We start from the raw sequence: 26,841 nt of genomic DNA, 5'->3' as shown, positions 1-26,841 counted from the left end.
CAATTTCTAAAGACTGTTGACATCTAGTGGAAGCCATAGGAACTGCAACCAGGTTCCTAATAATAAGGGTATCCCATAGAAAGCAATTAGAAAATTCTATGACCTCAATTTTTTCCACCCTGGATGGTTTGTTCTTGGGGTTTCACCTGCCATATCAGTTCTGTTATACTCACAGACATTATGTTAACAGTTTCAGAAACTTTAGAGTGTTTTCTATCCAAATCTACCAATTATATGCATATCCTAGCTTCTGGGCCTGAGTAACAGGCAGTTTGCTTTGGGCATGCTTTTCATGAATATACTGCCCCCTACCCAAGATAGGTTAAATCAAAGTAGAATGTGAGGAAACCACCACCACCTAACATGTTTTAACATGATAATACTATCTGAAGTGGAGAATAGCTTCAGGCCAAGATGCATGTTTATGTAGCAGTGTGATGTTGTTCCCCTAGATTATGCACCAAGTTGCACACAAGGACCAGTTCAAATAGGCCAGGTCAAGAGGGGATGTTAACAATTTTATAATAATTATAATAATTCAGTGTGTTTTTTAAATTGAATTACTGCTGCATAGCTAATATTATTTTGTTTGTGTACAAACACTTTTTCATATCTACAGTCGTGGCCAAAAGTTTTGAGAATGACACAAATATTAATTTCCACAAAGTTTGCTGCCTCAGTGTCTTTAGATATTTTTCTCAGATGTTACTATGGAATACTGAAGTATAATTACAAGCATTTCTAATTACAAGCATTTCAATTACAAGCATTTTCATTACAAGTGTCAAAGGCTTTTATTGACAATTACATGAAGTTGATGCAAAGAGTCAGTATTTTTCAAGACCTCTGCAACCCGCCCTGGCATGCTGTCAATTAACTTCTGGGCCACATCCTGACTGATGGCTGTGCATTCTTGCATAATCAATGCTTTGAGTTTGTCAGAATTTGTGGGTTTTTGTTTGTCCACCCGCCTCTTGAGGAGTGACCACAAGTTCTCAATGGGATTAAGGTCTGGTGAGTTTCTTGGTTATGGACCCAAAATCTCGATGTTTTGTTCCCCGAGCCACTTAGTTATCACCTTTGCCTTACGGCAAGGTGCTCCATCATGCTGGAAAAGGCATTGTTCGTCACCAAACTGTTCCTGGATGGTTGGGAGAAGTTGCTCTTGGAGGATGTGTTGGTACCATTCTTTATTCATGGCTGTGTTCTTAGGCAAAATTTTGAGTGAGCCCACTCCTTTGACTGAGAAGCAACCCCACACATGAATGGTCTCAGGATGCTTTACTGTTGGCATGACACAGGACTGATGGTAGCGCTCACCTTGTCTTCTCTGGACAAGCTTTTTTCCGGATGCCCCAAACAATCGGAAAGGGGATTCATCAGAGAAAATAACTTTACCCCAGTTCTCAGCAGTACAATCCCTGTATCTTTTGCAGAATATCAAGTCTGTCCCTGATATTTTTCCTGGAGAGAAGTGGCTTCTTTGCTGCCCTTCTTGACACCAGGCCGTCCTTCAAAAGTCTTCGCCTCACTGTGCGTGCTGTTGCACTCACACCTGCCTGCTGCCATTCCTGAGCAAGCTCTGTACTGGTGGTGCCCCGGTCCCGTAGCTGAATCAACTTTAGGGATGGTCCTGGTGCTTGCTGGACTTTCTTGGGCGCCCTGAAACCTTCTTCACAACAATTGAACCACTCTCCTTGAAGTTATTGATGATCTGATAAATGGTTGATTTAGGTGCAATCTTACTGGCAGCAATATCCTTGCCTGTGAAGCCCTTTTTTGTGCAAAGCAATGATGGCGGCACGTGTTTCCTTGCAGGTAACCATGGTCGCAGAGGAAGAACATTGATTCCAAGCACCACCCTCCTTTTGAAGCTTCCAGACTTTTATTTGAACTCAATCAGCATGACAGAGTGATCTCCAGCCTTGTCCTCCTCAACACTCACATCTGTGTTAACGAGAGAATCACTGATATGATGTCAGCTGGTCCTTTTGTGGCAGGGCTGAAATGCAGTAGAAATGTTTTTGGGGGATTCAGTTCATTTGCATGGCAAAGAGGGACTTTGCAATTAATTGCAATTCATCTGATCACTCTTCATAACATTCTGGGATATATGCAAATTGCCATCATACAAACTGAGGCAGCAGACTTTGAAAATGAATATTTGTGTCATTCTCAAAACTTTTGGCCACGACTGTATATTGTAAATACACTTGATTGTAAAACATGTTATATTTTGGTTTTGTCCATCGTGGGTTATCTGTATTTCTGTACCCCCCTATTGTTCTCTCTTGCCTGACCTTCAACTAGCAAGGTATGTTGTCCTTGGCTCTGCAATTTTTAAATATAAAACCGTGGTAATGTTACACAATGTGCCGTTATGCAACCATAAGTTTTGTTACAATATGGACAATATAAATATTTATGTTAACAAATTTTAAGGAGCTCGCTAACTAGGGTACCTATTGTAACTTGTGGGTACTTGGGACAGTGTTTGAGTGAGTTTCCATGTGCTCGAGCAGGTGCCTGAGAGCTGTGACTGCGCCAAGGGCTAACATATTGTGCGTTGTCTCCTCATGCGCAGGGCAAATAAAAATCCAACAAGCAGACCATCAGTTGTGGCAGTGTCCTCATTAAATTACACAACGCAGAATGAACCACGCTTCAATTTAAGTTCATTAACATTTCTGTAAATAGGTAGAAATGTGTTGTAATCTAACACAGTCATTCCTGTAGTGGTAGGTAGGCTACAGGACAGTTAATAGATATCACAAATGTTTCTTCACTTGAGACTGATTTAGAAAGGGAGTCTCTGGATTACACCCAAACTACACCATGTGTAACAACACTGCCCCAACCCTCCAGGATTCCAAGACCCAAAACAGAACCATGTGAGGCCATGTTTGGCTGAGGAAACACTATGAACATTGATATAAAATATGGCAAGCCCTCTTACTGTCTGGCATGTTTCCCAGACAGCCTCCTAAAAAACAGGCCGTTCAAGACCAACCAGGAAGTCGAGCCTGAATCCCCCTCAAGTTTTCCCATGGTGAGACTGCCTGAAACCAAGCCATTGTTGTGTGTACTGGTTAATTATTTATAGCTAGACCTTCATTGGGAAATCTAATCTGCAGGGTACATGAGGTTACGCTCCCCAGTTTCTGTGTTGTTGTGGGTTTGTATGTATTTATGTGTGTATTTCAGGAAATGGCTTCCTGAAGTCCAAAGCAGCTGATTGTTCGGCCCCATCGACAATTGGAGCTATGACAATTGGAGCTCTGACCCTGCCCTCTCCTCAGGGGATACAGCTGTCTGCAATTACCGACTCCTTCTGCAGCTTTAAAAGACAGTGTTCCTTTGTTAGGTGAGAGAGCTTCTTGGCATGTCCTGTGTTTTGTTGTTGGTCTGAATAATTGTTGTAAAGTATTTAGTAGACGGTCCTGCAGACGTATGTGTATTTCAAAAGGACTGTTTTTGATTATTGAAATTGTTCGCATTATGTTAGTAATTCTGTTGTTTTTTTCCCAGGGGGGAAGAGGAAGGCACCTTGGGAGTGCTTACGCAAGAGACCTGTGGGCAGACATATACCTGTAGTATATACTCAGTCTATGCACACTATGTAAGACCTGGGTGGACCATCCCCTGTATTTTGGTTAGCGCGCCAGGTGTCACAAAGAATAGGTAAGTAAAGGTAGGAGAGGGGGTTCTTTAACTTTAACTTACTTTGCTTTGATTCTGTCCGGCTCCTTTTCCCCCACCTTACTGTGTGAAGGAAATAAATTCCCTGTTAATGGTAAACTTCTCTGCCTCTGTCATACCTTACCTGCACCTACAATCACATACCTCTTTCACTCCACGGGGAGTTGAGTTTAGCAGGGTGTTGCATTCCCTCCAAGAGGTCGTTCCCTCCAAGAGGTGTGCGCAACACATGAGCAGGTCTCCATGTTCTCTAAAGTTAAAAGTGACTCTGCTGAAGTGGGTCAGATAGGCTGTGACATGCAGTGGGCACTGCTGCAGTGAAATAGTTAATGTCATTCACATAAGGGGCACATGCCCTCTGATTTGTCCTTTTTTTCTGTAATACTACTAGCTGCTTAGCAATTTTATGAAGTTGGTTTTAGCTATCCCAGATAGGTACCCAACCTCATAACTAGCTACCATGAAGCCATTTCAGGCTCAGTCACTTTAGAGTAGCCAGCTTGTCTATCTTAGCTGGCATGCCTGCTGGCAAGGTTGGTAGACTTTAGAAAAGCAAGTATAAACTAAGTGAACTGAATATGACACTCCTTTCAATATTTTACACCGATTTTTAGCAGAGATGCAGAAAAGCATTGTTTCTTTTAAAATAACCACCAGTCAGGAGGATAAAAACAGCTCAAGTATGCTTAGACATGCAGAAAAATAAACATGTTTTACAAATAATTAAGCATAAAGATTGTGGCTTTAGATTGCAGGAAAAGGCTGTTTTCAGTTTGGAAAAATTCTCCAATTTAACGGGGGCCTTTCTCCGGACACCCCCTCAGCCATCCTCACTTTGTACCCCTGTTTACAGACTCCAAATCAAATTGTATTGGTCATATACACATACAGATCACATAATATTGTGGGTGTAGCACACAGATGCTGTCCCAGGTTTAGGTCAATGATTTACCTGTGCTGTAGAGACTGTTCCCCCAACCATTAAATATCTGGTAAACTAGTATAGATGGAAAAGGATGTGTTTTTAAAAGAAATATTTTACTAATATTCCAGTTGGGTAACATTCTTAGGCTGGTATTTAAATCAATTGCAGATATGGCTTTGACATATGGGCAGCCACACACGGTACGCTTGGTCAGTATCTCTACCTGCACATTCATTTTCTGCCGATCTACCATTCCAGTGTTTAATTGCTATATTGTAATTACTGCGCCACCATGGCGTATTTCCTTAACTTACCTCATTTGCACTCACTGTATATAGACTTTGTTTTCTTTTGTTCTACTGTATTATTGACTGTATGTTTTGTTTATTGCATGTCTAACTCTGTCAAATTGCTACGCTTTATCTTGGCCAGGTCGCAGTTGCAAATGAACTTGTTCTCAACTAGTCTACCTGGTGAAATAAAAATAAATAAACAGAAGTCTTTGTTTTCACTATGTTCCCAGGATCTGCAGACCTTCAGTAATATGAAGAACAGTAGTTATCTTTATATCAATATAAATACTGCATATAATGGAATGTTTAGCATAAAAAAACATTAGATAAATGGGTAATTGTGAATATGTACCATCCAGAACTCCAAAAGAATGCAGTCTTAGTGAGATTATTTTTTGATGGGACATGCTGAACACTAGAGACATGTCTGTTAAAACATGTCACAACTCAAGGCAAGTTCATGCATTTTGTTCCCATAGCACAAAGTGCTGCTCTGTCTTAAAGGGTTTTAGGATGAGATCATTCACACAATGTAAATACTGTAGATCCCTATTTTGGGAGTCTGCTGCTCAGCCCACCAAATTAAACTAGCCACTGCATGTTGTGCTCAAAGTCTATCTTACAGTACACAGTTGATAATTAACTTTTTTTTATAGACTATGACCAACATTAAATGTTAATCATTAAAAGTCCTGCAGTCTCCACACTAGGGCCTGCTTGGTTCTTTACTACTTGGGTTCCACCAATTCGGTGCCTTTTGAGAAGTGTATCTTAAAAAAATACAAATCTATACAGTGGGGCAAAAAAAGTATTTAGTCAGCAACCAATTGTGCAAGTTCTCCCACTTAAAAAGATGAGAGGCCTGTAATTTTCATCATTGTTGGCAATGACAGAGGTCAAACATTTTCTGTAAGTCTTCACAAGGTTTTCACACACTGTTGCTGATATTTTTGCCCATTCCTCCATGCAGATCTCCTCTAGAGCAGTGATGTTTTGGGGCTGTTGCTGGGCAACACAGACTTTTAACTCCCTCCAAAGATTTTCTATGGGGTTGAGATCTGGAGACTGGCTAGGCCACTCCAGGACCTTGAAATGCTTCTTACGAAGCCACTCCTTCGTTGCCCGGGTGGTGTGTTTGGGATCATTGTCATGCTGAAAGACCCAGCCACATTTCATCTTCAATGCCCTTGCTGATGGGAGGTTTTCATTCAAAATCTCACGATACATGGCCCCATTCATTCTTTCCTTTCCTCGGATCAGTTGTCCTGGTCCCTTTGCAGAAAAACAGCCCCAAAGCATGATGTTTCCACCACCATGCTTCACAGTAGGTATGGTGTTCTTTGGATGCAACTCAGCATTCTTTGTCCTCCAAACACGACAAGTTGAGTTTTTACCAAAAAGTTATATTTTGGTTTCAACTGATCATATGATAATCTCCCAATCTTCTTCTGGATCATCCAAATGCTCTCTAGCAAACTTCAGACGGGCCTGGACATGTACTGGCTTAAGTAGGGGGACACGTCTGGCACTGCAGGATTTGAGTCCCTGGCGGTGTAGTGTGTTACTGATGGTAGGTTTTGTTACTTTGGTCCCAGCTCTCTGCAGGTCATTCACTAGGTCCCCCCGTGTGGTTATGGGATTTTTGCTCACCGTTCTTGTGATCATTTTGACCCCACAGGGTGAGATCAAATCAAATCAAATGTATTTATATAGCCCTTCGTACATCAGCTGATATCTCAAAGTGATGTACAGAAACCCAGCCTCAAACCCCAAACAGCAAGCAATGCAGGTGTAGAAGCACAGAGATCTTGCGTGGAGCACCAGATCTAGGGAGATTATCAGTGGTCTTGTATGTCTTTCATTTCCTAATAATTGCTCCCACAGTTGATTTCTTCAAACCAAGCTGCTTACCTATTGCAGATTCAGTCTTCCCAGCCTGGTGCAGGTCTACAATTTTGTTTCTGGTGTCCTTTGACAGCTATTTGGTCTTGGCCATAGTGGAGTTTGGAGTGTGACTGTTTGAGGTTGTGGACAGGTGTCTTTTATACTGATAACAAGTTCAAACAGGTGCCATTAACACAGGTAACAAGTGGAGGACAGATGATCCTCTTAAAGACGAAGTTACAGGTCTGTGAGAGCCAGAAATCTTGCTTTTTTGTAGGTGACCAAATACTTATTTTCCACCATAATTTGCAAATAAATTCATTAAAAATCCTACAATGTGATTTTCTGGATTTTTTCCCCTCATTTTGTCTGTCATAGTTGAAGTCTACCTATGATTGAAAATTACAGGCCTCTCTCATCGTTTTAAGTGGGAGAACTTGCACAATTGGTGGCTGACTAAATACTTTTTTGCCCCACTGTATATGATTTCACTTTTTTTTTACATTGTCATAAAGTACAAGTTTTCACATCTCAAGAGGTTAAATAAAACAAAAGGACTATAGTAAGTACCTAATAAGTGTACCAGTTTGAGCGGATGGGTAATAAGGTCGTTTTACAAAACGAGTCCCTTTTGGGTAGTGTAACTTAGTGGAAAAAAAACATATTTTAACATTCTGCCATGTAGAGCACATGTTCAACTTAATAAAAACCATGTTATCCCAACTCGAAGAGAAAAGACTAAGTGCCAAATAAAGTAACAGGGTTGACCATCCCCTTTTGACATGGGGAATTGAAGTGTGTTGTGTGCAACAGGGAATGATAATTGAATGCAATATCCACACATTTTGTTACGTGTTACGCTCGACCCGCTCAGTTTTCCACCCAAAAACACCAGATAATTGTAAAATAAAGTACAACCAGCTCACCTGCTTTTACCCTATGATTTGACTATAGATGTTCAATGTTTCTTTTGAAAAAAAATATTTCTAAATCTGTATTTCTAGTAAAAAAAAGAGTGAAGTTCATCTACCAGGGTTCTTAAAATGAGGGACAGACAAATGAATCATTAATCACATGAAATGAATAATCTTCAAAAACGAATTTGTCAAAACAACAAAATAACTAGGGCTTTACAATGATGGTGAAAACTTGGAGAAATGTTCATAAAGTAGGGAAAAAATCTTCCTAGAAGCACAGAGGGACATGTCAAAATGCTGAGTTTGAGCACTTTACCAAGTCTTTATTCATATAAAACATTTGATTTATTGAATTATCCATGTGGTCTATATTAAAAGGCACTTCATTTAATATAACAGGTTTCAATATTGGTTCACAATTTCTATTTAAAATATTAAAGGGGCGTGAAAGGGACTCTTTTAGTGAAATGGCTTACTGATGTAGTCTGTTCTGCATTACTGGTGCTGGGCTGTCCTGGAATACAGGATGTTCATTTCCTAAAGAATTTACTGTAGAGTTTTTTTTTTTTTGAAGGGGGATCAGTGATTAACATCGCTTGAATACTGTTTGGGAAGCTGCACTTTTTCTCTACAGAATATTCTAAATCTGTTCCTTACGGTAAGGTTAAGAACTTTGGTGGAAATCATTACACCAACAGCATGTTTGTCTTGTGTTCCTTTGAACTCTTTTCTTAGACCATACGGTATCAGCAACACTTCTGAACTGGAAGCTGTTAACTTCCAGACTTTAGGACCATTGCTATTGCCACTCTCAGGCTACAAACAACTTGTTTGATGGATTGGCTTTACAATTAGCATACCATTCACTAAAACTTAGCATGCTGTTCTTTGTGTTGATTTTTGTGTTGCCTTGAATATATCCAGTAGTGGTCAAGTATAACATGAACAATTTGTAGTATACCTACAGGGAATGATGGAAGTTTTTATTTTAGATCTAGCAACATAAACATTATTTACTGATCAACTGGAATGAAGGAGCATTTATGTACTTTTACTTTTTTAAATGTACTTTTTTTACTTTTACAACGGCAATTAGTGCCGTTTAAGATGAGGGAGGATGATCTTTTTTTTATGAGCATGGCATTATTTCTATTACAGCATATTGGATGACTGTCATTCATATTCCATTCACCCAGTTCAATGTAACAGCAATAGGTTTAGTCTACTACATGATACTTGAATTTTCCCTATATCCACCATGAGGTTGCTACAACCTAGAATATGAATGAAAGTTTACAATGTATATGCATCTAGCTGATATAGGATGTAATCAATAGTCCAACAGTTGCAAAAGAGAGTTTCTATTGGACAAATTCATGTTTATCTCTGTTTTGTTTCTGTTTGCTTTCGTTTAAGAAATGTTTTTCAACAGAATAGGCGGAATGAATACACCCCTGATCCTGCGTTAACACAGCACTTTGTATTCATTCTCGCATCTATGCACTCTCCTCCTCTCTCCTTTCCCTTTTGTTAGAGGCTGCGTCTTTCAAATCCGGTATCAGGAAGAATAAAAGTCAGAATCTGTCGTTAATTATCTTTAATTAAATTCGAGCAATAAATGGCAAATGCAATTTTTCGTACATACGGGTTCACTATAACACCACGCAGGGTAGAACAGAGAACTGACAGGATGTAAGTAAACAGCGGTTCTTATACTGTGATAGACATACAGTGGGGAGAACAAGTATTTGATACACTGCAGATTTTGCAGGTTTTCCTACTTACAAAGCATGTAGAGGTCTGTAATTGTTATCATAGGTACACTTCAACTGTGAGAGACGGAATCTAAAACAAAAATCCAGAAAATCACATTGTATGATTTTTAAGTAATTCGTTTGCATTTTATTGCATGACATAAGTATTTGATACATCAGAAAAGCAGAAATTAATATTTGGTACAGAAACATTTGTTTGCAATTACAGAGATCATACTTTTCCTGTAGTTCTTGACCAGGTTTGCACACACTGCAGCAGGGATTTTGGACCATTCCTCCATACAGAATCTTCTGGTTTCTGGGCTGTCGCTGGGCAATACGGACTTTCAGCTCTCTCCAAAGATGTTCTATTGGGTTCAGGTCTGGAGACTGGCTAGGTCACTCCAGGACCTTGAGAGGCTTCTTACGGAGCCACTCCTTAGTTGCCCTGGCTGTGTGTTTTGGGTCGTTGTCATACTGGAAGACCCAGATACGACCCATCTTCAATGCTTTTACTGAGGGAACAAGGTTGTTGGCCAAGATCTTGCGATATATGGCCCCATTCATCCTTCCCTCAATACGGTGCAGTTGTCCTGTCCCCTTTGCAGAAAAGCATCCCCAAATAATTATGTTTCCACCTCCATGCTTCACGGTTGGGATGGTGTTCTTGGGGTTGTACTCATCCCTCTTCTTCCTCCAAACACGGCGAGTGGAGTTTAGACCAAAAAGCTCTATTTTTGTCCCATCAGACCACATGACCTTCTCCCATTCCTCCTCTGGATCGTCCAGATGGTAATTGGCAAACTTCAGACAGGCCTGGACATGCGCTGTCTTGAGCAGGGGGACCTTGCGTGTGCTGCAGGATTTTAATCCATGACGGCGTACTGTGTTACTAATGGTTTTCTTTGAGACTGTGGTCCCAGCTATCTTCAGGTCATTGACCAGGTCCTGTCGTGTAGTTTTGGGCTGATCTCTCACCTTCCTCATGATCATTGATGCCCCACAAGGTGAGATCTTGCATGGAGCCCCAGACCGAGGCTGATTGACCGTCATCTTGAACTTCATCCATTTTCTAATAATTGCGCCAACAGTTGTTGCCTTCTCACCAAGCTGCTTGTCTATTGTCCTGTAGCCCATCCCAGCCCTGTGCAGGTCTACAATTTTATCCCTGATGTCCTTGCACAGCTGTCTGGTCTTGGCCATTGTGGAGAGGTTGGAGTCTGTTTGATAGAGTGTGTGGACAGGTGTCTTTTTTACAGGTATCGAGTTCAAACAGGTGCAGTTAATACAGGTAATGAGTGGAGAACAGGAGTGCTTCTTAAACCTTTAAGTCTTTACTGAAGACTCATCTCTTCAGTGGGTCATATGATTGAGTGTATTCTGGCCCAGGAGTGTGAAGGTGAACGGAAAGGCTCTGGAGCAACGAACCGCCCTTGCTGTCTCTGCTTGGCCGGTTCCCATCTTTCCACTGGGGCTGAGTCACTGGCTTACTAGGGCTCTTTCATACCGTCCCTAGGAGGGGTGCGTCATTTGAGTGGGTTGAGTCACTGATGTGATCTTCCTGTCTGGGTTGGCACCCCCCCTTGGGTTGTGCCGTGGCGGAGATCTTTGTGGGCTATACTCGGCCTTGTCTCAGGATGGTATGTTGGTGGTTGAAGATATCCCTCTAGTGGTGTGGGGGCTGTGCTTTGGCAAAGTGGGTGGGGTTATATTCTTCCTGTTCGGCCCTGTCCGGGGGTGTCATCGGATGGGGCCACAGTGTCTCCTGACCCCTCCTGTCTCAGCCTCCAATATTTATGTTGGGGGGCTAGGGTCAGTTTGTTACATCTGGAGTACTTCTCCTGTCCTATCCGGTGTCCTGTGTGAATTTAAGTATGCTCTCTAATTCTCTCTTTCTCTCTCTCTTTCTCTCTCTCGGAGGACCTGAGCCCTAGGACCATGCCTCAGGACTACCGGGCATGATGACTCCTTGCTGTCCCCAGTCCACCTGGCCGTGCTGCTGCTCCAGTTTCAACTGTTCTGCCTGTGATTATTATTATTTGACCATGCCTGTCATTTAAGAACATTTGAACATCTTGGCCATGTTCTGTTATAATCTCTACCCGGCACAGCCAGAAGAGGACTGGCCACCCCACATAGCCTGGTTCCTCTCTAGGTTTCTTCCTAGGTTTTGGCCTTTCTAGGGAGTTTTTCCTAGCCACCGTGCTTCTACACCTGCATTGCTTGCTGTTTGGGGTTTTAGGCTGGGTTTCTGTACAGCACTTTGAGATATCAGCTGATGTACGAAGGGCTATACAAATACATTTGATTTGATTTAAAGAAAAACTAACAGGTCTGTGAGAGCCGGAATTCTTACTGGTTGGTAGGTGATCAAATACTTATGTGATGCAATAAATTGCAAATTAATTACTTAAAAATCATACAATGTGATTTTCTGGATTTTTGTGTTAGACTCCGTCTCTCACAGTTGAAGTATACATATGATAAAAAATTACAGACCTCTACATGCTTTGTAAGTAGGAAAACCTGCAAAATCGGCAGTGTATCAAATACGTGTTCTCCCCACTGTAGTTCCAACCCGTCTGTTGACCTATCACAGTAGAGGCTAAGCGTGGTTTAGACTTGCTCAGCCTATCGCAGGTCGCTCAGGCTAGTCCCAGCCTCTTGGCGCTTCTTGGATTCCACCCTCTGTCGATGTATAGATTCTTACTGTTCTGGTATCACACCCTAGTTATAACAGTTGCTCAGTTCCTGCTATTGTGTTGTTCAGTATTTTCCCATCTCAGTTAAACCTCGTGATGACCACCCCTCCCTATACCTGATTAACCACAACTTTGTAACATGCAGAAAGTCACACCATGTGCTCAATATTGTCACACACACAGACAGGCAAGGCAAATGTAGCAAACAGTACACCGCTTTGCAACATGCAAGTCACACTATGTTGCTTAGTTCTTGTCACACACACACACACACACACACACACACACACACACACACACACACACACACACACACACACACACACGAAGACAAAGCAGCTGTTCAAACAATTCAATCTTACGTAATATGGTAGCGGTTATAGAGCATCAGCATAAATCCTCACAATTTGCTTGTGGACTTCAATGTATAACACATCAGCCGTATGTGACCAGGTGAAAAAACCTTTCCAAGCCAAACCGCTACACACAGCCTACATCGTTGTCACCATATTAGCTAAATTAGTGTCAGAGTAAGCATAGCTAGTAGAACTAATGCGTTAGTAAACCCGCTACAATCATGCATTAACATTACAGTGTACAGTCAGTAGGCAGTTACATCAATAGGCCCGGTGGCAATAAATTTGTCAAATCAAAAGCTTACCTTGACTTGGAAGAGTTCCAATGTTATGTTGTGTAGTCATAGCCAGCTGGCTAACATAGTAAGTGAAAAAAACTGTTCAACTATTGTTCAACACATTTTATGCAGTGCTAGCTAGCTGTAGCTCATGCTTTCAGTACTAGATGAATTCTCTGATCATTTGATTGGGTGGACAACATGTCAGTTCATGCTGCAAGAGCTCTGATAGGTTGGAGAACATCCTCCGGAAGTTGTCATAATTACTGTGTAAGTCTATGGAAGGGGGTGAGAACCATGAGCCTCCTAGGTTTTGTATTGAAGTCAACGTACCCAGAGGACGGAAGCTAGCTGTCCTCCAGCTACACACTACCCTACAGAGTGCTGTTGAGGCTACTATAGACCTTTGCAAAATTGTGTGTTTTAATCTATTATTTGGTGACGTGATTATATTTAGTATAGTTTTATCTAAAAATTTGAACTTTTTAAATGTTTAAAAATGTATATTTTTATGAAATTCACTGAGGAGGATGTTCCTACTCTTCCTCCTATGAGGAGCCTCCACTGATGTAAATGCAGTCATTGCATACAGGACCTGTTCTGACAGAATCATTGCATTCCTTTTTTCTTAGGGTAAAAAACAACTGAAATCATGGTTCCCCCAATCAACTCATCTGACTATGATGACTACAATGATTCAGTGGTGATACCATCTCAGTCCCCAGTCATCTATGAGATGTATCAGATGAGGACTGGCTTGAGATTAATGTATGTGTCGGTCTACTCAGCCAACCTTCTACTGGGTCTACTGCTCAACGCTGCCGTCATCTTCATGATTGTCTGGAAATACAGGTCCAAGAAGAAACTGAGTCGACGGATGTTGATCATTGGCTTGGCTGCCACCCACCTCATCTTCTGCCTCTTCACTCCACTTTACTTGATCACAGCCTGGAACTACTTCTCCTGGACATTTGGGAAGGTTGTCTGCAAGCTGGGGTCCTTTGTGATGTTTATGAATATGTTCTCTGCCTCAGTGATGATCACTTTCTGGAATGTGCGCTGGTGTGTCCCCAGATGTTTTGAACATCACATGTCCAGCAGCATGGTTCTGCTATCCTGGTTCACTGGGGCCATACTAAGCGCCCCCTCTTTACTGTCCAGGGAGGTTCAGTATACTGTCAATGGACACGTCTGCCTTGACAACTATGATTATACTGAACAACGCCGGATCTCTAAAGAGGGTAAGGAGAGAATGATGGCTGTGGTGAGCTGTCGCTTAATTTTTGGGCTGCTGCTCCCTTTGGGTGTGACATGTGTCAGTCGTTGCTGCATTAACAGCAGGGGAAATAACCAAGTGAAGTCATTGGTTATTCGACCTGTGACTATTGCCCATTTCCTATGCTGGGCTCCTGTCCTCTGTCTATCTATGCCGCAAATCGCAATGGGGATAGACAACAAATGGTTCAGATACGTATTGCCCACAGCCACTGCCCTGTCAGTCTTAAACAGCTGCATCTATCCTATCATCTGCATCTGGCAAGGAAATAAAGAACTTAAGCATAACTTTCGCTCACAGCCTGAAGAGACCCCTCAGACAGAGGACGAAGGAGAGGAGGGCCATGAGATGACTTGCCTGGATAGGGAGGACAATGTCCTTGAACAGTAATGGGAATACAACATACTTTTCCTGCTTGAAATGTACTTGTAAATGTCATGCAAAATATACAATATTTTGGTCTATAATTTTTATGAATTGTATACTCACAGTATGTACAGTATAATTACACATTGTTCTAAATCCCTCTTGATCAAGGTAACAAATGTCTTATATTTTAAACTGTATTTATTTTCTTTTCAAATGCGTATTAAATAAAGATTTGATGAAATATATAACCATTAACATTTCTGAAAATATTTATTTTGAATTAAATGTTACAATATGCGATAGGAAAAATGTCCCTTGCAAGAAAGTGTCATTTTTATTTTCACATGTTAAAATCACATTTTCACACAAAATCACATTTTCACATGTGAAATAACCTTTTCAGAGGTGAAATAGCATTTTCACATGTTGAGCTGAAAAGTGGTCAGTTTTTATATTTACAGTATGTTATTTACGTACAGTATGTTCACATGTTAACACCACCTTTCCACATGAGGAGAACACATCATTTTTTTTAATCACAGGAAAATCTCATTTCCAGTTTCACATGTGAAACACTTTAACATTTGAAAATCAAACTTTCACATGTGGAATAGCAAGTTCACATGTGCACTTACAAAATATTTAGGCTGCTGTTAAGTTTTGCTTTATAATAGTGTGTTAACATTACACCAGGGGTAGACAACTACATTCACCTGCGAGCTGTTTTTTGTCGGAGCGAATGGTCGGGGAGGCGGCACCCAATTATAATAATTTGTACACTGCAATTTCTCCACAACCTAGCCCAAAAACCGATTGTATTTGAAAATAACATACATTTCATTCCTTGGTTACATTGCTACATGATCACATATGTCTGTTTTTTTTATTTGTGGGAATACTTGGGAACATACAAAAAAATCACTTGCCCAAGGACTGCCTGTTGTCAACACTAATAATCTTATAAGAAATCCTGCCATGCCTTCAGACGAACCATCAAACAGGCAGTGTCAATACAGGACTAAGATTGAATCATACTACACCTCTCTGACACTTGTCGGATGTGGCATGGCTTGCAAACTATTACTACAAAGGGAAACACAGCCGCGAGCTGCCCAGTGACGCCAGCCTACCAGACGTGCTAAATGCCTTTTATGCTCGCTTCGGGGAAAGTAACACTGAAGCATGCATGAGAGCACCAGCTGTTCCGGACAACTGTGTGATCATACTCTCCATAGCCGATGTGAGCAAGACCTTTAAACAGGTCAACATTCACAGGTCCACTTGGCCAGATGGATTACCAGGACATGTATTGAGAGCATGCGCTGACCAACTGGTAAGTGTCTTCAATGGCATTTTCAACCTCTCCCTGACCGAGTCTGTAACACCTACATTTTTCAAGCAGACCACCATAGTCCCTGTGCCCAAGAAAGCAAAGGTAACCTGCCTCAATGACTACCATCCCGTAGCACTGACGTCGGTAGCCATGAAGTGCTTTGAAAGGCTGGTCATGGCTCACATCAACACCATCATCCCGGAAACCCTAGACCCACTCCAATTTGCATTCCACCCCAACAGATCCACAGATGACGCAATCTCAACACCATAGTGCCCACAAAACTCATCACTAAGCTAAGGACCCTGGGACTAAACACCTCCCTCTACAACTGGATCCTGGACTTTCTGACGGGCTGCCCCCAAGTGGACTCCAACACCATCATTAAGTCTGCTGATGACACAACAGTGGTAGGCCTGATCACCGACCACGAAGAGACGCCCTATAGGGAGAAGGTCAGAGATCTAGGAGTGTGGTACCAGGACAACAACTTCTCCCTCAATGTGAGCAAGACAAAGGAGATGATCGTGGACTACAGAAAAAGGAGGGCCGAACATGCCCATTCAAATCGCCAGGTCTGTAGTGGAGCGGGTTGAGAGTTTCAATTCCTTGTTGTCCACATTACCAACAAGCTATCATGGTCCAAATACACCAAGAGAGTTGTGAAGAGGGCACGAAAAAACCTTTTCCCCCTCAGGAGACTGAAAAGATTTGGCATGGGATCCTCAAAAAGCTCCACAGCCTCCCAGGTGGCGCAGTGGTCTAAGGCACTGCAGTGCTAGCAGTGCTAGCTGTGCCACCAGAGACTGGGTTCGAGCCCAGGCTCTGTCACAGCCAGCCGCGACCGGGAGGTCCGTGGGGCGACGCACAATTGGCCTAGCGTCGTCCGGGTTAGGGAGGGTTTGGCCGGTAGGGATATCCTTGTCTCATCGCGCAACTCCTGTGGCGGGCTGGGTGCAGTGCACGCTAACCAGGTCGCCAGGTGCATAGTGTTTCCTCTGACACATTGGTGCGGCTGGCTTCCGGGTTGGATGCGCGCTGTGTTAAGAAGCAGTGCGGCTTGGTTGGGTTGTGTTTCTGGAGAACGCATGGCTTTCGACCTTCGTCTCTCCCGAGCCCGTACGGGAGTTGTAGCGATGAGACAAGATAGTAACTATTTACTAAATAAAGTATGAAATGTAGAATGTAGTTGTCAACACCTGGGAGAAAAGGGGGTAAAATATATATATTTTTTAAATGTAAAAGTTCAACAGTAGCACCATCGAGAGCATCCTAACCGGTTGCATCACCACCTGGTATGGCAAATGCTCCGCATCCGACCGTTAGGCGCTAACAATTGGATACCAAAAGGCTCCTTAACAGCCTCTACCCCAAAGCCATGAGACTGCTGAACAATTAATCAAATGGCCATCCAAACTATTTACATTGACACCCCCCGTTTGATATTACACTGCTGCTACTCACTGTTTTTTTATCTATGCATAGTCACTTTACCCCTACTTACATGTTCAAATGACCTCGAGTAACCTGTACCCCTGCACAGTGACTCGGCACCGGTGTACCCTGTATATAGCCTCTGGAATAGTTTTTTTATTGTGTTACTTTTTACTTTAGTTTATTTAGTAAATATTGTCTTAACTCTATTGAACTGCATTGTTGGTTAAGGGTTTGTAAGTAAGCATTTCACAGTAAGGTCTAACTGTTGTATTCGGCTCGTGACAAATAACATTTGTTTTGATTTGAATTAGAGTATCATGTAGTGGCATAAAACTTATCGATGTTACATTGAGCTTGGTGTATAGAATATGAATGATAGTCATCCAATATGCTGTAACAGAAATAAGGCCATGCAAAAAATAAAAATAATCTTCCATCTTAAACGGCACCAACCACCACTGTTTGTTTCCTAGTCAATACATGCATTCTGTGTCTGTTCAATCCCTCTCTGTAAAGTGTTGCACCATTGGATTGAGGGGCTGGGCAATGTTTCAGAGTTGAATAAAACGCAAAGTTATTCTACTCACTGTAAATGCTTTTATCCGTAAAAAATGATTAACCTGACAATAATAACGTGAGGGTTTAATTGTGTAACAATGCACAGGCCATGTTATGATGATGGTTCAAGATAATCTGATAATTGTTATGAAGGAAACATTTTTAAGTATGAAATGACCAATTAAAATTAAACCTGAGACAACTTGATCAAGCTTATGAACATGTAAAACTGCATAATGATGTCATATTAAAGTGCAGAAACACTGCATGCACCGATTCACACACATTGACACACACTGTCCTCCATTTACACACACGCACGCACACACACACACACGCACACACACACAGGGAAGGAGTTAACAAGTCAGGAACAGCAAATCAACAAATCAGGAACAGCAACCGTGTGCTATTGGCTTGGATTCCAGGATGTGGTCCTCTTGCCTCCTTTTATTGAGTGACTGCTGTTTCTAAGATTGATCAAATAGCTTAACATGCTATTTCAAATGTCTTGTTCTGTGTAACAAGGGCTGTGTGCTGCCCAGTTGACATTTAACTCAATATTGTTATTCTATTTATGTTGTTCCCACAGAGATGTCCATTCTGAGTCAACCTAGAATCATGACCCCCGACTTGTCCTATTCTAACACTGACCAGCTGCTTTTGGACCTGCAGCCCCCCACTAGTCAAGCTCCTGTATCTTTCAAGCCCTTCCTGAGTTGTTTGATCTAACTACTGACTCAGCCAAGGACCGATAGCAGCATTTCCCAAACTCGGTCCTAGGGACCCCAAGGGGTGAACTTTTTAGGGTTTTGCTCTAGCACGACTACACAGCTGATTCAAATAATCATCTCATAATCAACCACTTGGGGTCCCCAGATTCTAGTTTTGGAAACGCTGAACTAAAGAATATGATAAAATGTCAGTAGTGTGGTTTAGTATGTAACTTTAAGGGATTGTTTACTCATGGTGTAAAGGGTGGGCACAGTCAGACAGGATGGATTTCCCACTGTCATGACCAAACACTACTTTACCCCAAATGGCATTTCTCATTTAAATACAGGGAAGAGGAAGGAGTAGGCTAGTCTGTCTGGACTGGCATCATTGTGCTTGGTTGTCATAACATGGTGATGATGACGTTGCTGATGATAATTTTGATCAGCATATTTTTTGTCATGATATTGACGTGATGATTCAAGGATGTGCATAGTGCACCTGTTATGTAACACCATGAGTAAAAAAAATGCTATACATTTGTATTGATGCTAATGTTGATCATCAGTATTGTGCATATTTACACTGATGGCTGTCAGCCCATGACTGATGTATTAGCCTATTGTTATTTAGTATCATTATGCATGTGAATTCTATGTTTGTTATTGTAACCGATGTGAAATGGCTAGCTAGTTAGCGATTGTGCGCGCTAATAGCGTTTCAATCGGACCCCGAAGTAGTTGTTCCCCTTGCTCTGCAAGGGCTGCGGCTTTTGTGGTGTGATTGATAACGAAGCTTCGAGGGCTTTAGATTAACTAACTTCAAAGTAATGACTTGGGACGTCGGGTTTGATATGAAAGCTTATTTTAGTAATAATACTTGTTCACGTTACATTTAACAACTTTAGATACTACAGAGCAATGCAGGTAAGATGCTAGCGGAAAGTCAGCTTAATCACTTAATCACTTTGCACCTGCACATAACTGTCGCGTTATCTCTCTCATTCCTGTTGCAAGGCATTCTGGAACTTGCAGTCAAAAAGCGTAATTCAATACAAACCAATACAATTACAAATGTAAATAACTGTAAAGAAATATCTTTAGATACAGCTCAATGAATTAACTTAAAAATTAACTCTGTAACACATTAAAGTTACAACATCCTCACCCCCCCCCCGATGAACAACTGTTCATCTAGATCTCTAGGCAGTATATCAACTGAATAGGTCTCCTCAACATAGTCCCTGAAGTAATACGAACTGAACATGATCTAACTAAGCCATCACGGCCTGGAAACAGTTACTCAATCTTTCCTAGTCTCCAGGTTTGTCTGGGTATGTTATCTTCTCCAATGAGTACAACGTCACCCGCTTTCAGTGGGGTGGGCTGTGGTGTGTCACAGCGGTGTGCTGACTTTAGATCCAGCAAGTAGTCTCTTCGCCAACTGTTCCAGAAACTGGTCACAAGTCTCTGCCTGTACTTCCATCTGCGTGTCATTTCCCCCTTGTTTAACGTTGGGTGCTGAGTGTCACTTGCTCCAGAATGCATCACCTTCTCATGGTGGTACTGTATCAGCATTTCTGAGTATCTGTACTTATTGGGCAGAACCCATGGGTGCTGCTCTCTGAATGTGAAGTTGGACTGTTGCAGTCTTCCTCCTACACTGAGTAGTTCGTGTTCGTCCAGGAAAGGTTTCAGTTCTCTGATTTTACAGTCATTGTTTAGGCTTTTTCCTGCCTTCAGTTGTTTGATCTCCTGTCCAAAACTCTGTTGTTGTGTTACCTTAATCCAGTACTTTTCTGCATCGAACAGTTCGTCAGCAGTCAGTTCACCTTGCATCTTTATGGTTGTACGAGCATTGGCTATGAATCTCTTTATACAGGCGGAAACTCTGAACACTCTTTTCAGTTTGCTGTACCTTTCAAGCTCCAACACAGGTTCAGTGCTGTCTGTGCTGTTTGCTGCGAGTTGTACAGTAACCTGGCAACTGGACTTGAGTTCTTTTTTCACCTATTCCGGAACCTTGTTATTATCAGTCTCTTCGGACTGATTGGGTGATTCTGGGTCCATTCCACCATAGCTCGCTCTGTGTCAAGTTTCAAACAGTTTGTCCTCTTGTAGGGAGGTCAGCTGGATTAGTTTTCCCTTCGATATGTGACCATGACTCTGGATTGGTCAAGGACTGGATCTCCGTCACTCTGTTCGCAACAAACTGTTTCCATTTCTGAGCTGAGCTGCAAATCCAATGCAGCACGATCATCGAGTCTGTCCACATTTTGATCCGTTTTTCTTCCATTTTCAGTGTGGTCATCAAGTTGTTTGCTAGTCTCGCTCCAATCACAGATCCCATGAGCTCCAGGCGTGGCAGCGTCATTTTCTTAAGTGGGGCTACCCTGGACTTGGATGCGCCTAGACTTGTTGTTTCCCTGTCTTGTGACTCACCTTGCAAGTAAGCTATGCACTGTAAGCCCTTTCACTTGCATCACAGAACACGTGTAGTTTCAGGGTGTGGTTATTCTGTGGCCGCATGTCTGTTCTGTACCACCTTGGTATGGTGAGCTGGTGTAACTGCGGTAGTTCTGAACACCACTGTTGCCATTCTCGTGTCAGATCAGGTGGTAATTCTTTGTCCCAGCTGAGTCCCCTCTCCCACATTTCCTGGAACATGCACTTGATCCTGATGGTGAAGGGAGCTAAGAAACCAAGAGGGTCGAAGATACGTGCAGACGACTGCAGAACACTTCTCTTTGTGTTTTCCTTTTGCTTTAGAATGCTCAGTAGCGGTCTGAGGTCAAACACAAAGTCATCAATTTCCGGCCTCCATACTAAACCTAAAACCTTCAGCACTAATCCTTGTGTTTGTAACGTCAACGGGTGGTCAGTTGTCATACTCTCCTCCCATTTTGTTTTCAATTCAGGAGAATTGGTCATCCATTTGCAGAGGTCCATGCCTGCAATCGACAGCATTCGCTTTGCAGTTGTTGTCACAAGGTAAGCCTCTTCAACATTGCGTGATCTTGCAATGAATTCATCTACGTAGTGACTCTGTCAGTATCTCTACAACTTCTGGTTGTTCTGTTTCATATTGTTTCAGGTGCTTCCTGATTGTAGCTGCCAGCAACAATGGACTTGGGGAAGCTCCAAATACCACTCATTTCATCCTCAGCACACGCAGCTCCTCTTCATTTTCTCCCCTTGGTGGGCCTGTGAGCCATAGAAATCTCACGGCGTCTCTGTCTCTCTCTGCTAGGGATATCTGCAGGAAAGATTTCTTGATGTCTGCGATCTCATGTAGTCTGAACTTTATCAGAACGCTGAGCAGATCCGGATTCAGGTTCGGTCCTGTGAGTAGACAGTCATTGAGGGATGGACAGCCATCTTCATGGGACGAGGCATCAAACACCACTCTCAGTTTTGTTGTCACCTTATCTTCTCGGAGTACTGCATGGTGAGGTAAGTAGTATTTTACGTTGTCTACACTTGATGCGTTGTCCTTGGGTACGTCCTCTGCCATATCTTGTTGTAAGTAGTCTTCTACTACTTCATTGTATCTGCTGTACAACGTCACATCCTTCTTCAGCCTTTTCTTCAGACCTTCAAACCGTTTCTTGGCGATTCTATAGTTGTCTTGGAGTTCTGGCATTTCTCGTTTCCATGGCAACTCCATACGGTATCGCCCATCTTTGAAGGTGGTTGTTTCCTCAACTTTGTAGAGCCTCGTTTTCCTTTGGGTCTTTTGTTTTTTCACTTAGAATACCCAGAGACTCAAGCTCCCAGAATGCATGCAGTTGCTTGGAGACTAATGTGTCTTCATCAAGTGGGATGAACATGCAGGTTGCCTCGGCGACACTTGACATGGACACGGGTCCCTGCACCGACCATCCAAAGGTGCTCTCTAAAGCAACTAGCGTCTCCGTCAGTCGCTCCACTCTGCCTGATACTATCTGCCAGTAGTAGTCTGCTCCTATCAGGACAGAGAGTTCAGGATCATTGTCATCTCCTGGAAAGTCTGCGAGCTGCAGTCCCCTTTTACTGAGCTCATACTGAATCCGTTCATCAGGAACCTTCATCACAGCTGTGCACACTTGTGGGGTTTCAATTGCCTCTATCTCTATTCTCTGCTGTTTGTCCCAGACATTCTTCAAGATGACTTTCACTGTGTTGCGTTGGGATGTTGCTGGGGCAGAGGAGCCAAACGTGTGAAGAGTGAGTGCCTCTTGTCTGATTACTGGTAGCTTCAAGCCCTTCACAAGGTTTTCATGTATGAAGCTTCTCTGACTGCCTCCATCTAGTAAGCAATGAGCTATCTTCCTGCCCGATGGGCCTTCTACCCATGCCTTTGCCGTTTGTAGCAACACAGTGTTCTGTCCATCTGGTTTCATCTTCACTGAATGGGGAATAACTGAGGAAACAACAGCATCTACAGAAACAGTAGGGGGTTGCACCTCACTCCTCTTACTGGTACACACCGCAATGTGATGTCTGCTTCCACATGTTGCACATGACACATCTTTGACCTTACAGAATGTTGCTATCTGGCTGTATGCAGTGCTGCAGCAGAGGGCATGTTGGGTCTTTTTGGTTTCATTTCATTGGAGAAGCATGACTAGTTCCATGGTTTGCTCTCTTTCTGTTGGTTGTATGATCTTGTCATTTGTAGTGCTCTCTCCCTGCTCTGAACCTCTTTCTGTAGGAAACTGATAATCTCAGACACTTTCCATTCATCATCTACTCCCCTCTGACGACTATAGTCAAGAGCTATGTCCTCTGGAATCATCTGCAGTAAGATTGGGCATAGTAAGCTTCCATAGGTTTCTGACACTACACCCAGTGATTCCAGGCTCCTAATCTGAAGTTCACATTCATCATATACAGTGCCTTGCGAAAGTATTCGGCCCCCTTGAACTTTGCGACCTTTTGCCACATTTCAGGCTTCAAACATAAAGATATAAAACTGTATTTTTTTGTGAAGAATCAACAACAAGTGGGACACAATCATGAAGTGGAACGACATTTATTGGATATTTCAAACTTTTTTAACAAATCAAAAACTGAAAAATTGGGCGTGCAAAATTATTCAGCCCCCTTAAGTTAATACTTTGTAGCACTACCTTTTGCTGCGATTACAGCTGTAAGTCGCTTGGGGTATGTCTCTATCAGTTTTGCACATCGAGAGACTTAATTTTTTTCCAATTCCTCCTTGCAAAACAGCTCGAGCTCAGTGAGGTTGGATGGAGAGCATTTGTGAACAGCAGTTTTCAGTTCTTTCCACAGATTCTCGATTGGATTCAGGTCTGGACTTTGACTTGGCCATTCTAACACCTGGATATGTTTATTTTTGAACCATTCCATTGTAGATTTTGCTTTATATTTTGGATCATTGTCTTGTTTGAAGACAAATCTCCGTCCCAGTCTCAGGTCTTTTGCAGACTCAGGTTTTCTTCCAGAATGGTCCTGTATTTGGCTCCATCCATCTTCTTCCATCAATTTTAACCATCTTCCCTGTCCCTGCTGAAGAAAAGCAGGCCCAAACCATGATGCTGCCACCACCATGTTTGACAGCGGGGATGGTGTGTTCAGCTGTGTTGCTTTCACGCCAAACATAACGTTTTGCATTGTTGCCAAAAAGTTCAATTTTGGTTTCATCTCCCAGGTGGCTTGTGGCAAACTTTAAACAACACTTTTTATGGATATCCTTAAGAAATGGCTTTCTTCTTGCCACTCTTCCATAAAGGCCAGATTTGTGCAATATATGACTGATTGTTGTCCTATGGACAGAGTCTCCCACCTCAGCTGTAGATCTCTGCAGTTCATCCAGAGTGATCATGGGCCTCTTGGCTGCATCTCTGATCAGTCTTCTCCTTGTATGAGCTGAAAGTTTAGAGGGACGGCCAGGTCTTGGTAGATTTGCAGTGGTCTGATACTCCTTCCATTTCAATATTATCGCTTGCACAGTGCTCCTTGGGATGTTTAAAGCTTGGGAAATCTTTTTGTATCCAAATCCGGCTTTAAACTTCTTCACAACAGTATCTCGGACCTGCCTGGTGTGTTCCTTGTTCTTCATGATGCTCTCTGCGCTTTTGACGGACCTCTGAGACTATCACAGTGCAGGTGCATTTATACGGAGACTTGATTACACACAGGTGGATTGTATTTATCATCATTAGTCGTTTAGGTCAACATTGGATCATTCAGAGATCCTCACTGAACTTCTGGAGAGAGTTTGCTGCACTGAAAGTAAAGGGGCTGAATAATTTTGCACGCCCAATTTTTCAGTTTTTGATTTGTTAAAAAAGTTTGAAATATCCAATAAATGTCGTTCCACTTCATGATTGTGTCCCACATGTTGTTGATTCTTCACAAAAAAATACAGTTTTATATCTTTATGTTTGAAGCCTGAAATGTGGCAAAAGGTCGCAAAGTTCAAGGGGGCCGAATACTTTCGCAAGGCACTGTATAATATAAGTATTAGTATTAGATATTTTTACAAACATAATACAAATCAATTAAAAGGGTTATGGACCACCAACATCTCGACCCTAACCGTTATGTCTCATACTATGTTGCTCAAGTGGGTAATGGGTTACCCGGCTATTATGGATCCCCGACCATGTACGTTTCGGGGATAGGAGGTATATTTTGTAACTTCTTTAGGATGGTTTTACCGTTAATGAAGAGAGGCCTCAGCATAGCCAAACCACATTTAAAATCAGCGGCTAAAAATATAGTAAGTGAGGTTGTAGCCATAGCCAGTGCTATGACCAGAAGGGCGTCACCAGATGCCAAGCATCAAGAAGGCTTATGAAGTTGTCTCGAAGACCAAAAAAGAGACCTCTGGGTATAAGGCGCAGGCTTGCCCCTAAAAGCGGAGGTTAACAGTTAAAAGAAACTCAGTAAGTCAAAAACGTGCTAAAGTGAGGTCTGGACCAAAAACGACATTAAGAATACTCTGAAGTATTTTCTAAAAGAACAAGCAACATGGCTCTTTTACACCGCATGTCCTCTGAAGCTATAAAGACAGAGCTCGATCTTTTCACGGCCCCCTTAACCCAACATTCAATAGAGAGGACCAGTATGTGGAGCCCCACTCTCTGCCATTACAGACAACGGTCCTATAGAATGTTTCATACCAGGCCACGTTGACAACTATCTGGACCTCAACAACACCTTGGTGCATTTACGTCTAAAAGTGACCAAAAGAGATGCTACTAATATTGCAGACGATGCCAAAGTGAGTCTCATTAATTACCCAGTCGCCACCATCTTCTCCCAAGTGGATGTGACTTTGGGTGAACGTCTAATCAGTCAAAGCAGTGCCACATACCCTTATAGGGCCATCATGGAGTGTTTACTCAACTACTCCGAAGACACTCTCAAGACACAATTCAGCACAGGGCTGTTTATCAAGGATACTGCAGGAGTTTGTATGGAATCGACAGACCCTTCCACCGGTGCAAACAAAGGACTGGAGGAACGCGCTCGCTACTGTGCCGAATCTCGAGACTTTCATCTGATAGGGCCTATACATTCCTATACATTCATTCATTTTCTTTCAAGAACGTTTACTCTTAAATTCAGTTGATTTAAGAATAAAATTAACCAGGGCCAAGGATGAGTTTTGCCTGATGTCTTCCCAGGACGGGGACTTTAGTTTAAAAGTGTTGGGGGCAACACTTTTTATTTAAAAAAGTGTCTATCTCCGGCAGTTCGTCTGGGTCACTCACAGGCTTTGATGAAAGGAAATGCCCTTTACCCTCTCCAAAGAATTACCATGAAAACCTTTAGCATACCTGTGGGCAGTAGAATCTTTTTCTAGGCCCTTTACCCCGATACGTTGTTATAGGTTTGGTTGATCATGCCTCTAATACGGACAGCTTACATAAAAACCCATTTAATTTTCAACACTTCAATGCAGAGTATGTAGCTCTCTGTCAGGACGGACGTCAGGTCCCTGCTAAGGCTTTCCAACCGCAATTTAATAACAACATATCTGTGCGAGAATTTTACAATCTATTCCTGGCTCCTGGGAGGCATTGAAAATATCTATTTTTACCTATTGACAGAAATGATTTTGCAGAGGGTTACACATTGTATGCTTTCAATTTGTATGCTTTCAATTTCCTGATAAATTGATCAATTTATCAGGAAATCTGTCGGTGGTGTCCCAAGGTAACCTCAGACTGGAAATGCGTTTTCGTACACCTTTAGCCTGTACCGTTAGCATGATTGTTTATGCATGCTCTGATTCAATCTTGGATGTGAATGCCCAAAGACAGGTCTTAGTGGATTATTATTAAGGATCGTTGAGCAAAGCCATGAATACCTAAGAGTTGGAAGGGCTCATGAG

At 42.3% G+C, this 26,841-nt stretch overlaps 1 protein-coding gene across 4 annotated transcripts; it reads left to right on the top strand.

Annotated features, from left to right (window-relative positions):
- Window positions 1-3,183: 3,183 nt before the first annotated feature.
- On the top strand, window positions 3,184-17,847 carry LOC139389981 (chemerin-like receptor 1). Of its 4 annotated transcripts, none has more exons than XM_071137048.1 (3): window positions 3,184-3,364; window positions 3,529-3,681; window positions 13,441-17,847. In XM_071137048.1, the coding sequence occupies exon 3, from the start codon at window positions 13,461-13,463 to the stop codon at window positions 14,472-14,474; it is 1,014 nt and encodes a 337-aa protein (XP_070993149.1). In that variant the 5' UTR covers window positions 3,184-3,364; window positions 3,529-3,681; window positions 13,441-13,460; the 3' UTR covers window positions 14,475-17,847. The 4 variants fall into 4 exon arrangements, 3 of the variants coding, with proteins under 3 accessions (XP_070993149.1, XP_070993150.1, XP_070993148.1); XR_011629450.1 differs by lacking the exon at window positions 13,441-17,847 and adding an exon at window positions 11,393-11,879 and having other exon boundaries at window positions 3,221-3,364; XM_071137049.1 differs by having other exon boundaries at window positions 3,221-3,364; window positions 3,529-3,691; window positions 13,441-14,696.
- The last annotated feature ends 8,994 nt before the right edge of the window (window positions 17,848-26,841 follow it).

This window comes from Oncorhynchus clarkii, chromosome 30 (assembly GCF_045791955.1).
Source record: "Oncorhynchus clarkii lewisi isolate Uvic-CL-2024 chromosome 30, UVic_Ocla_1.0, whole genome shotgun sequence".
NCBI lineage: Eukaryota > Metazoa > Chordata > Actinopteri > Salmoniformes > Salmonidae > Oncorhynchus > Oncorhynchus clarkii.
Note: the sequence above shows the minus strand (reverse complement) of the source record. Positions and strands in the feature narration are given on the sequence as shown.

Coding starts and splice junctions, on each gene's coding strand:
- LOC139389981 (XM_071137048.1), top strand. CDS start 13,461: ATGGTTCCCCCAATCAACTCATCTGACTATGATGACTACAATGATTCA.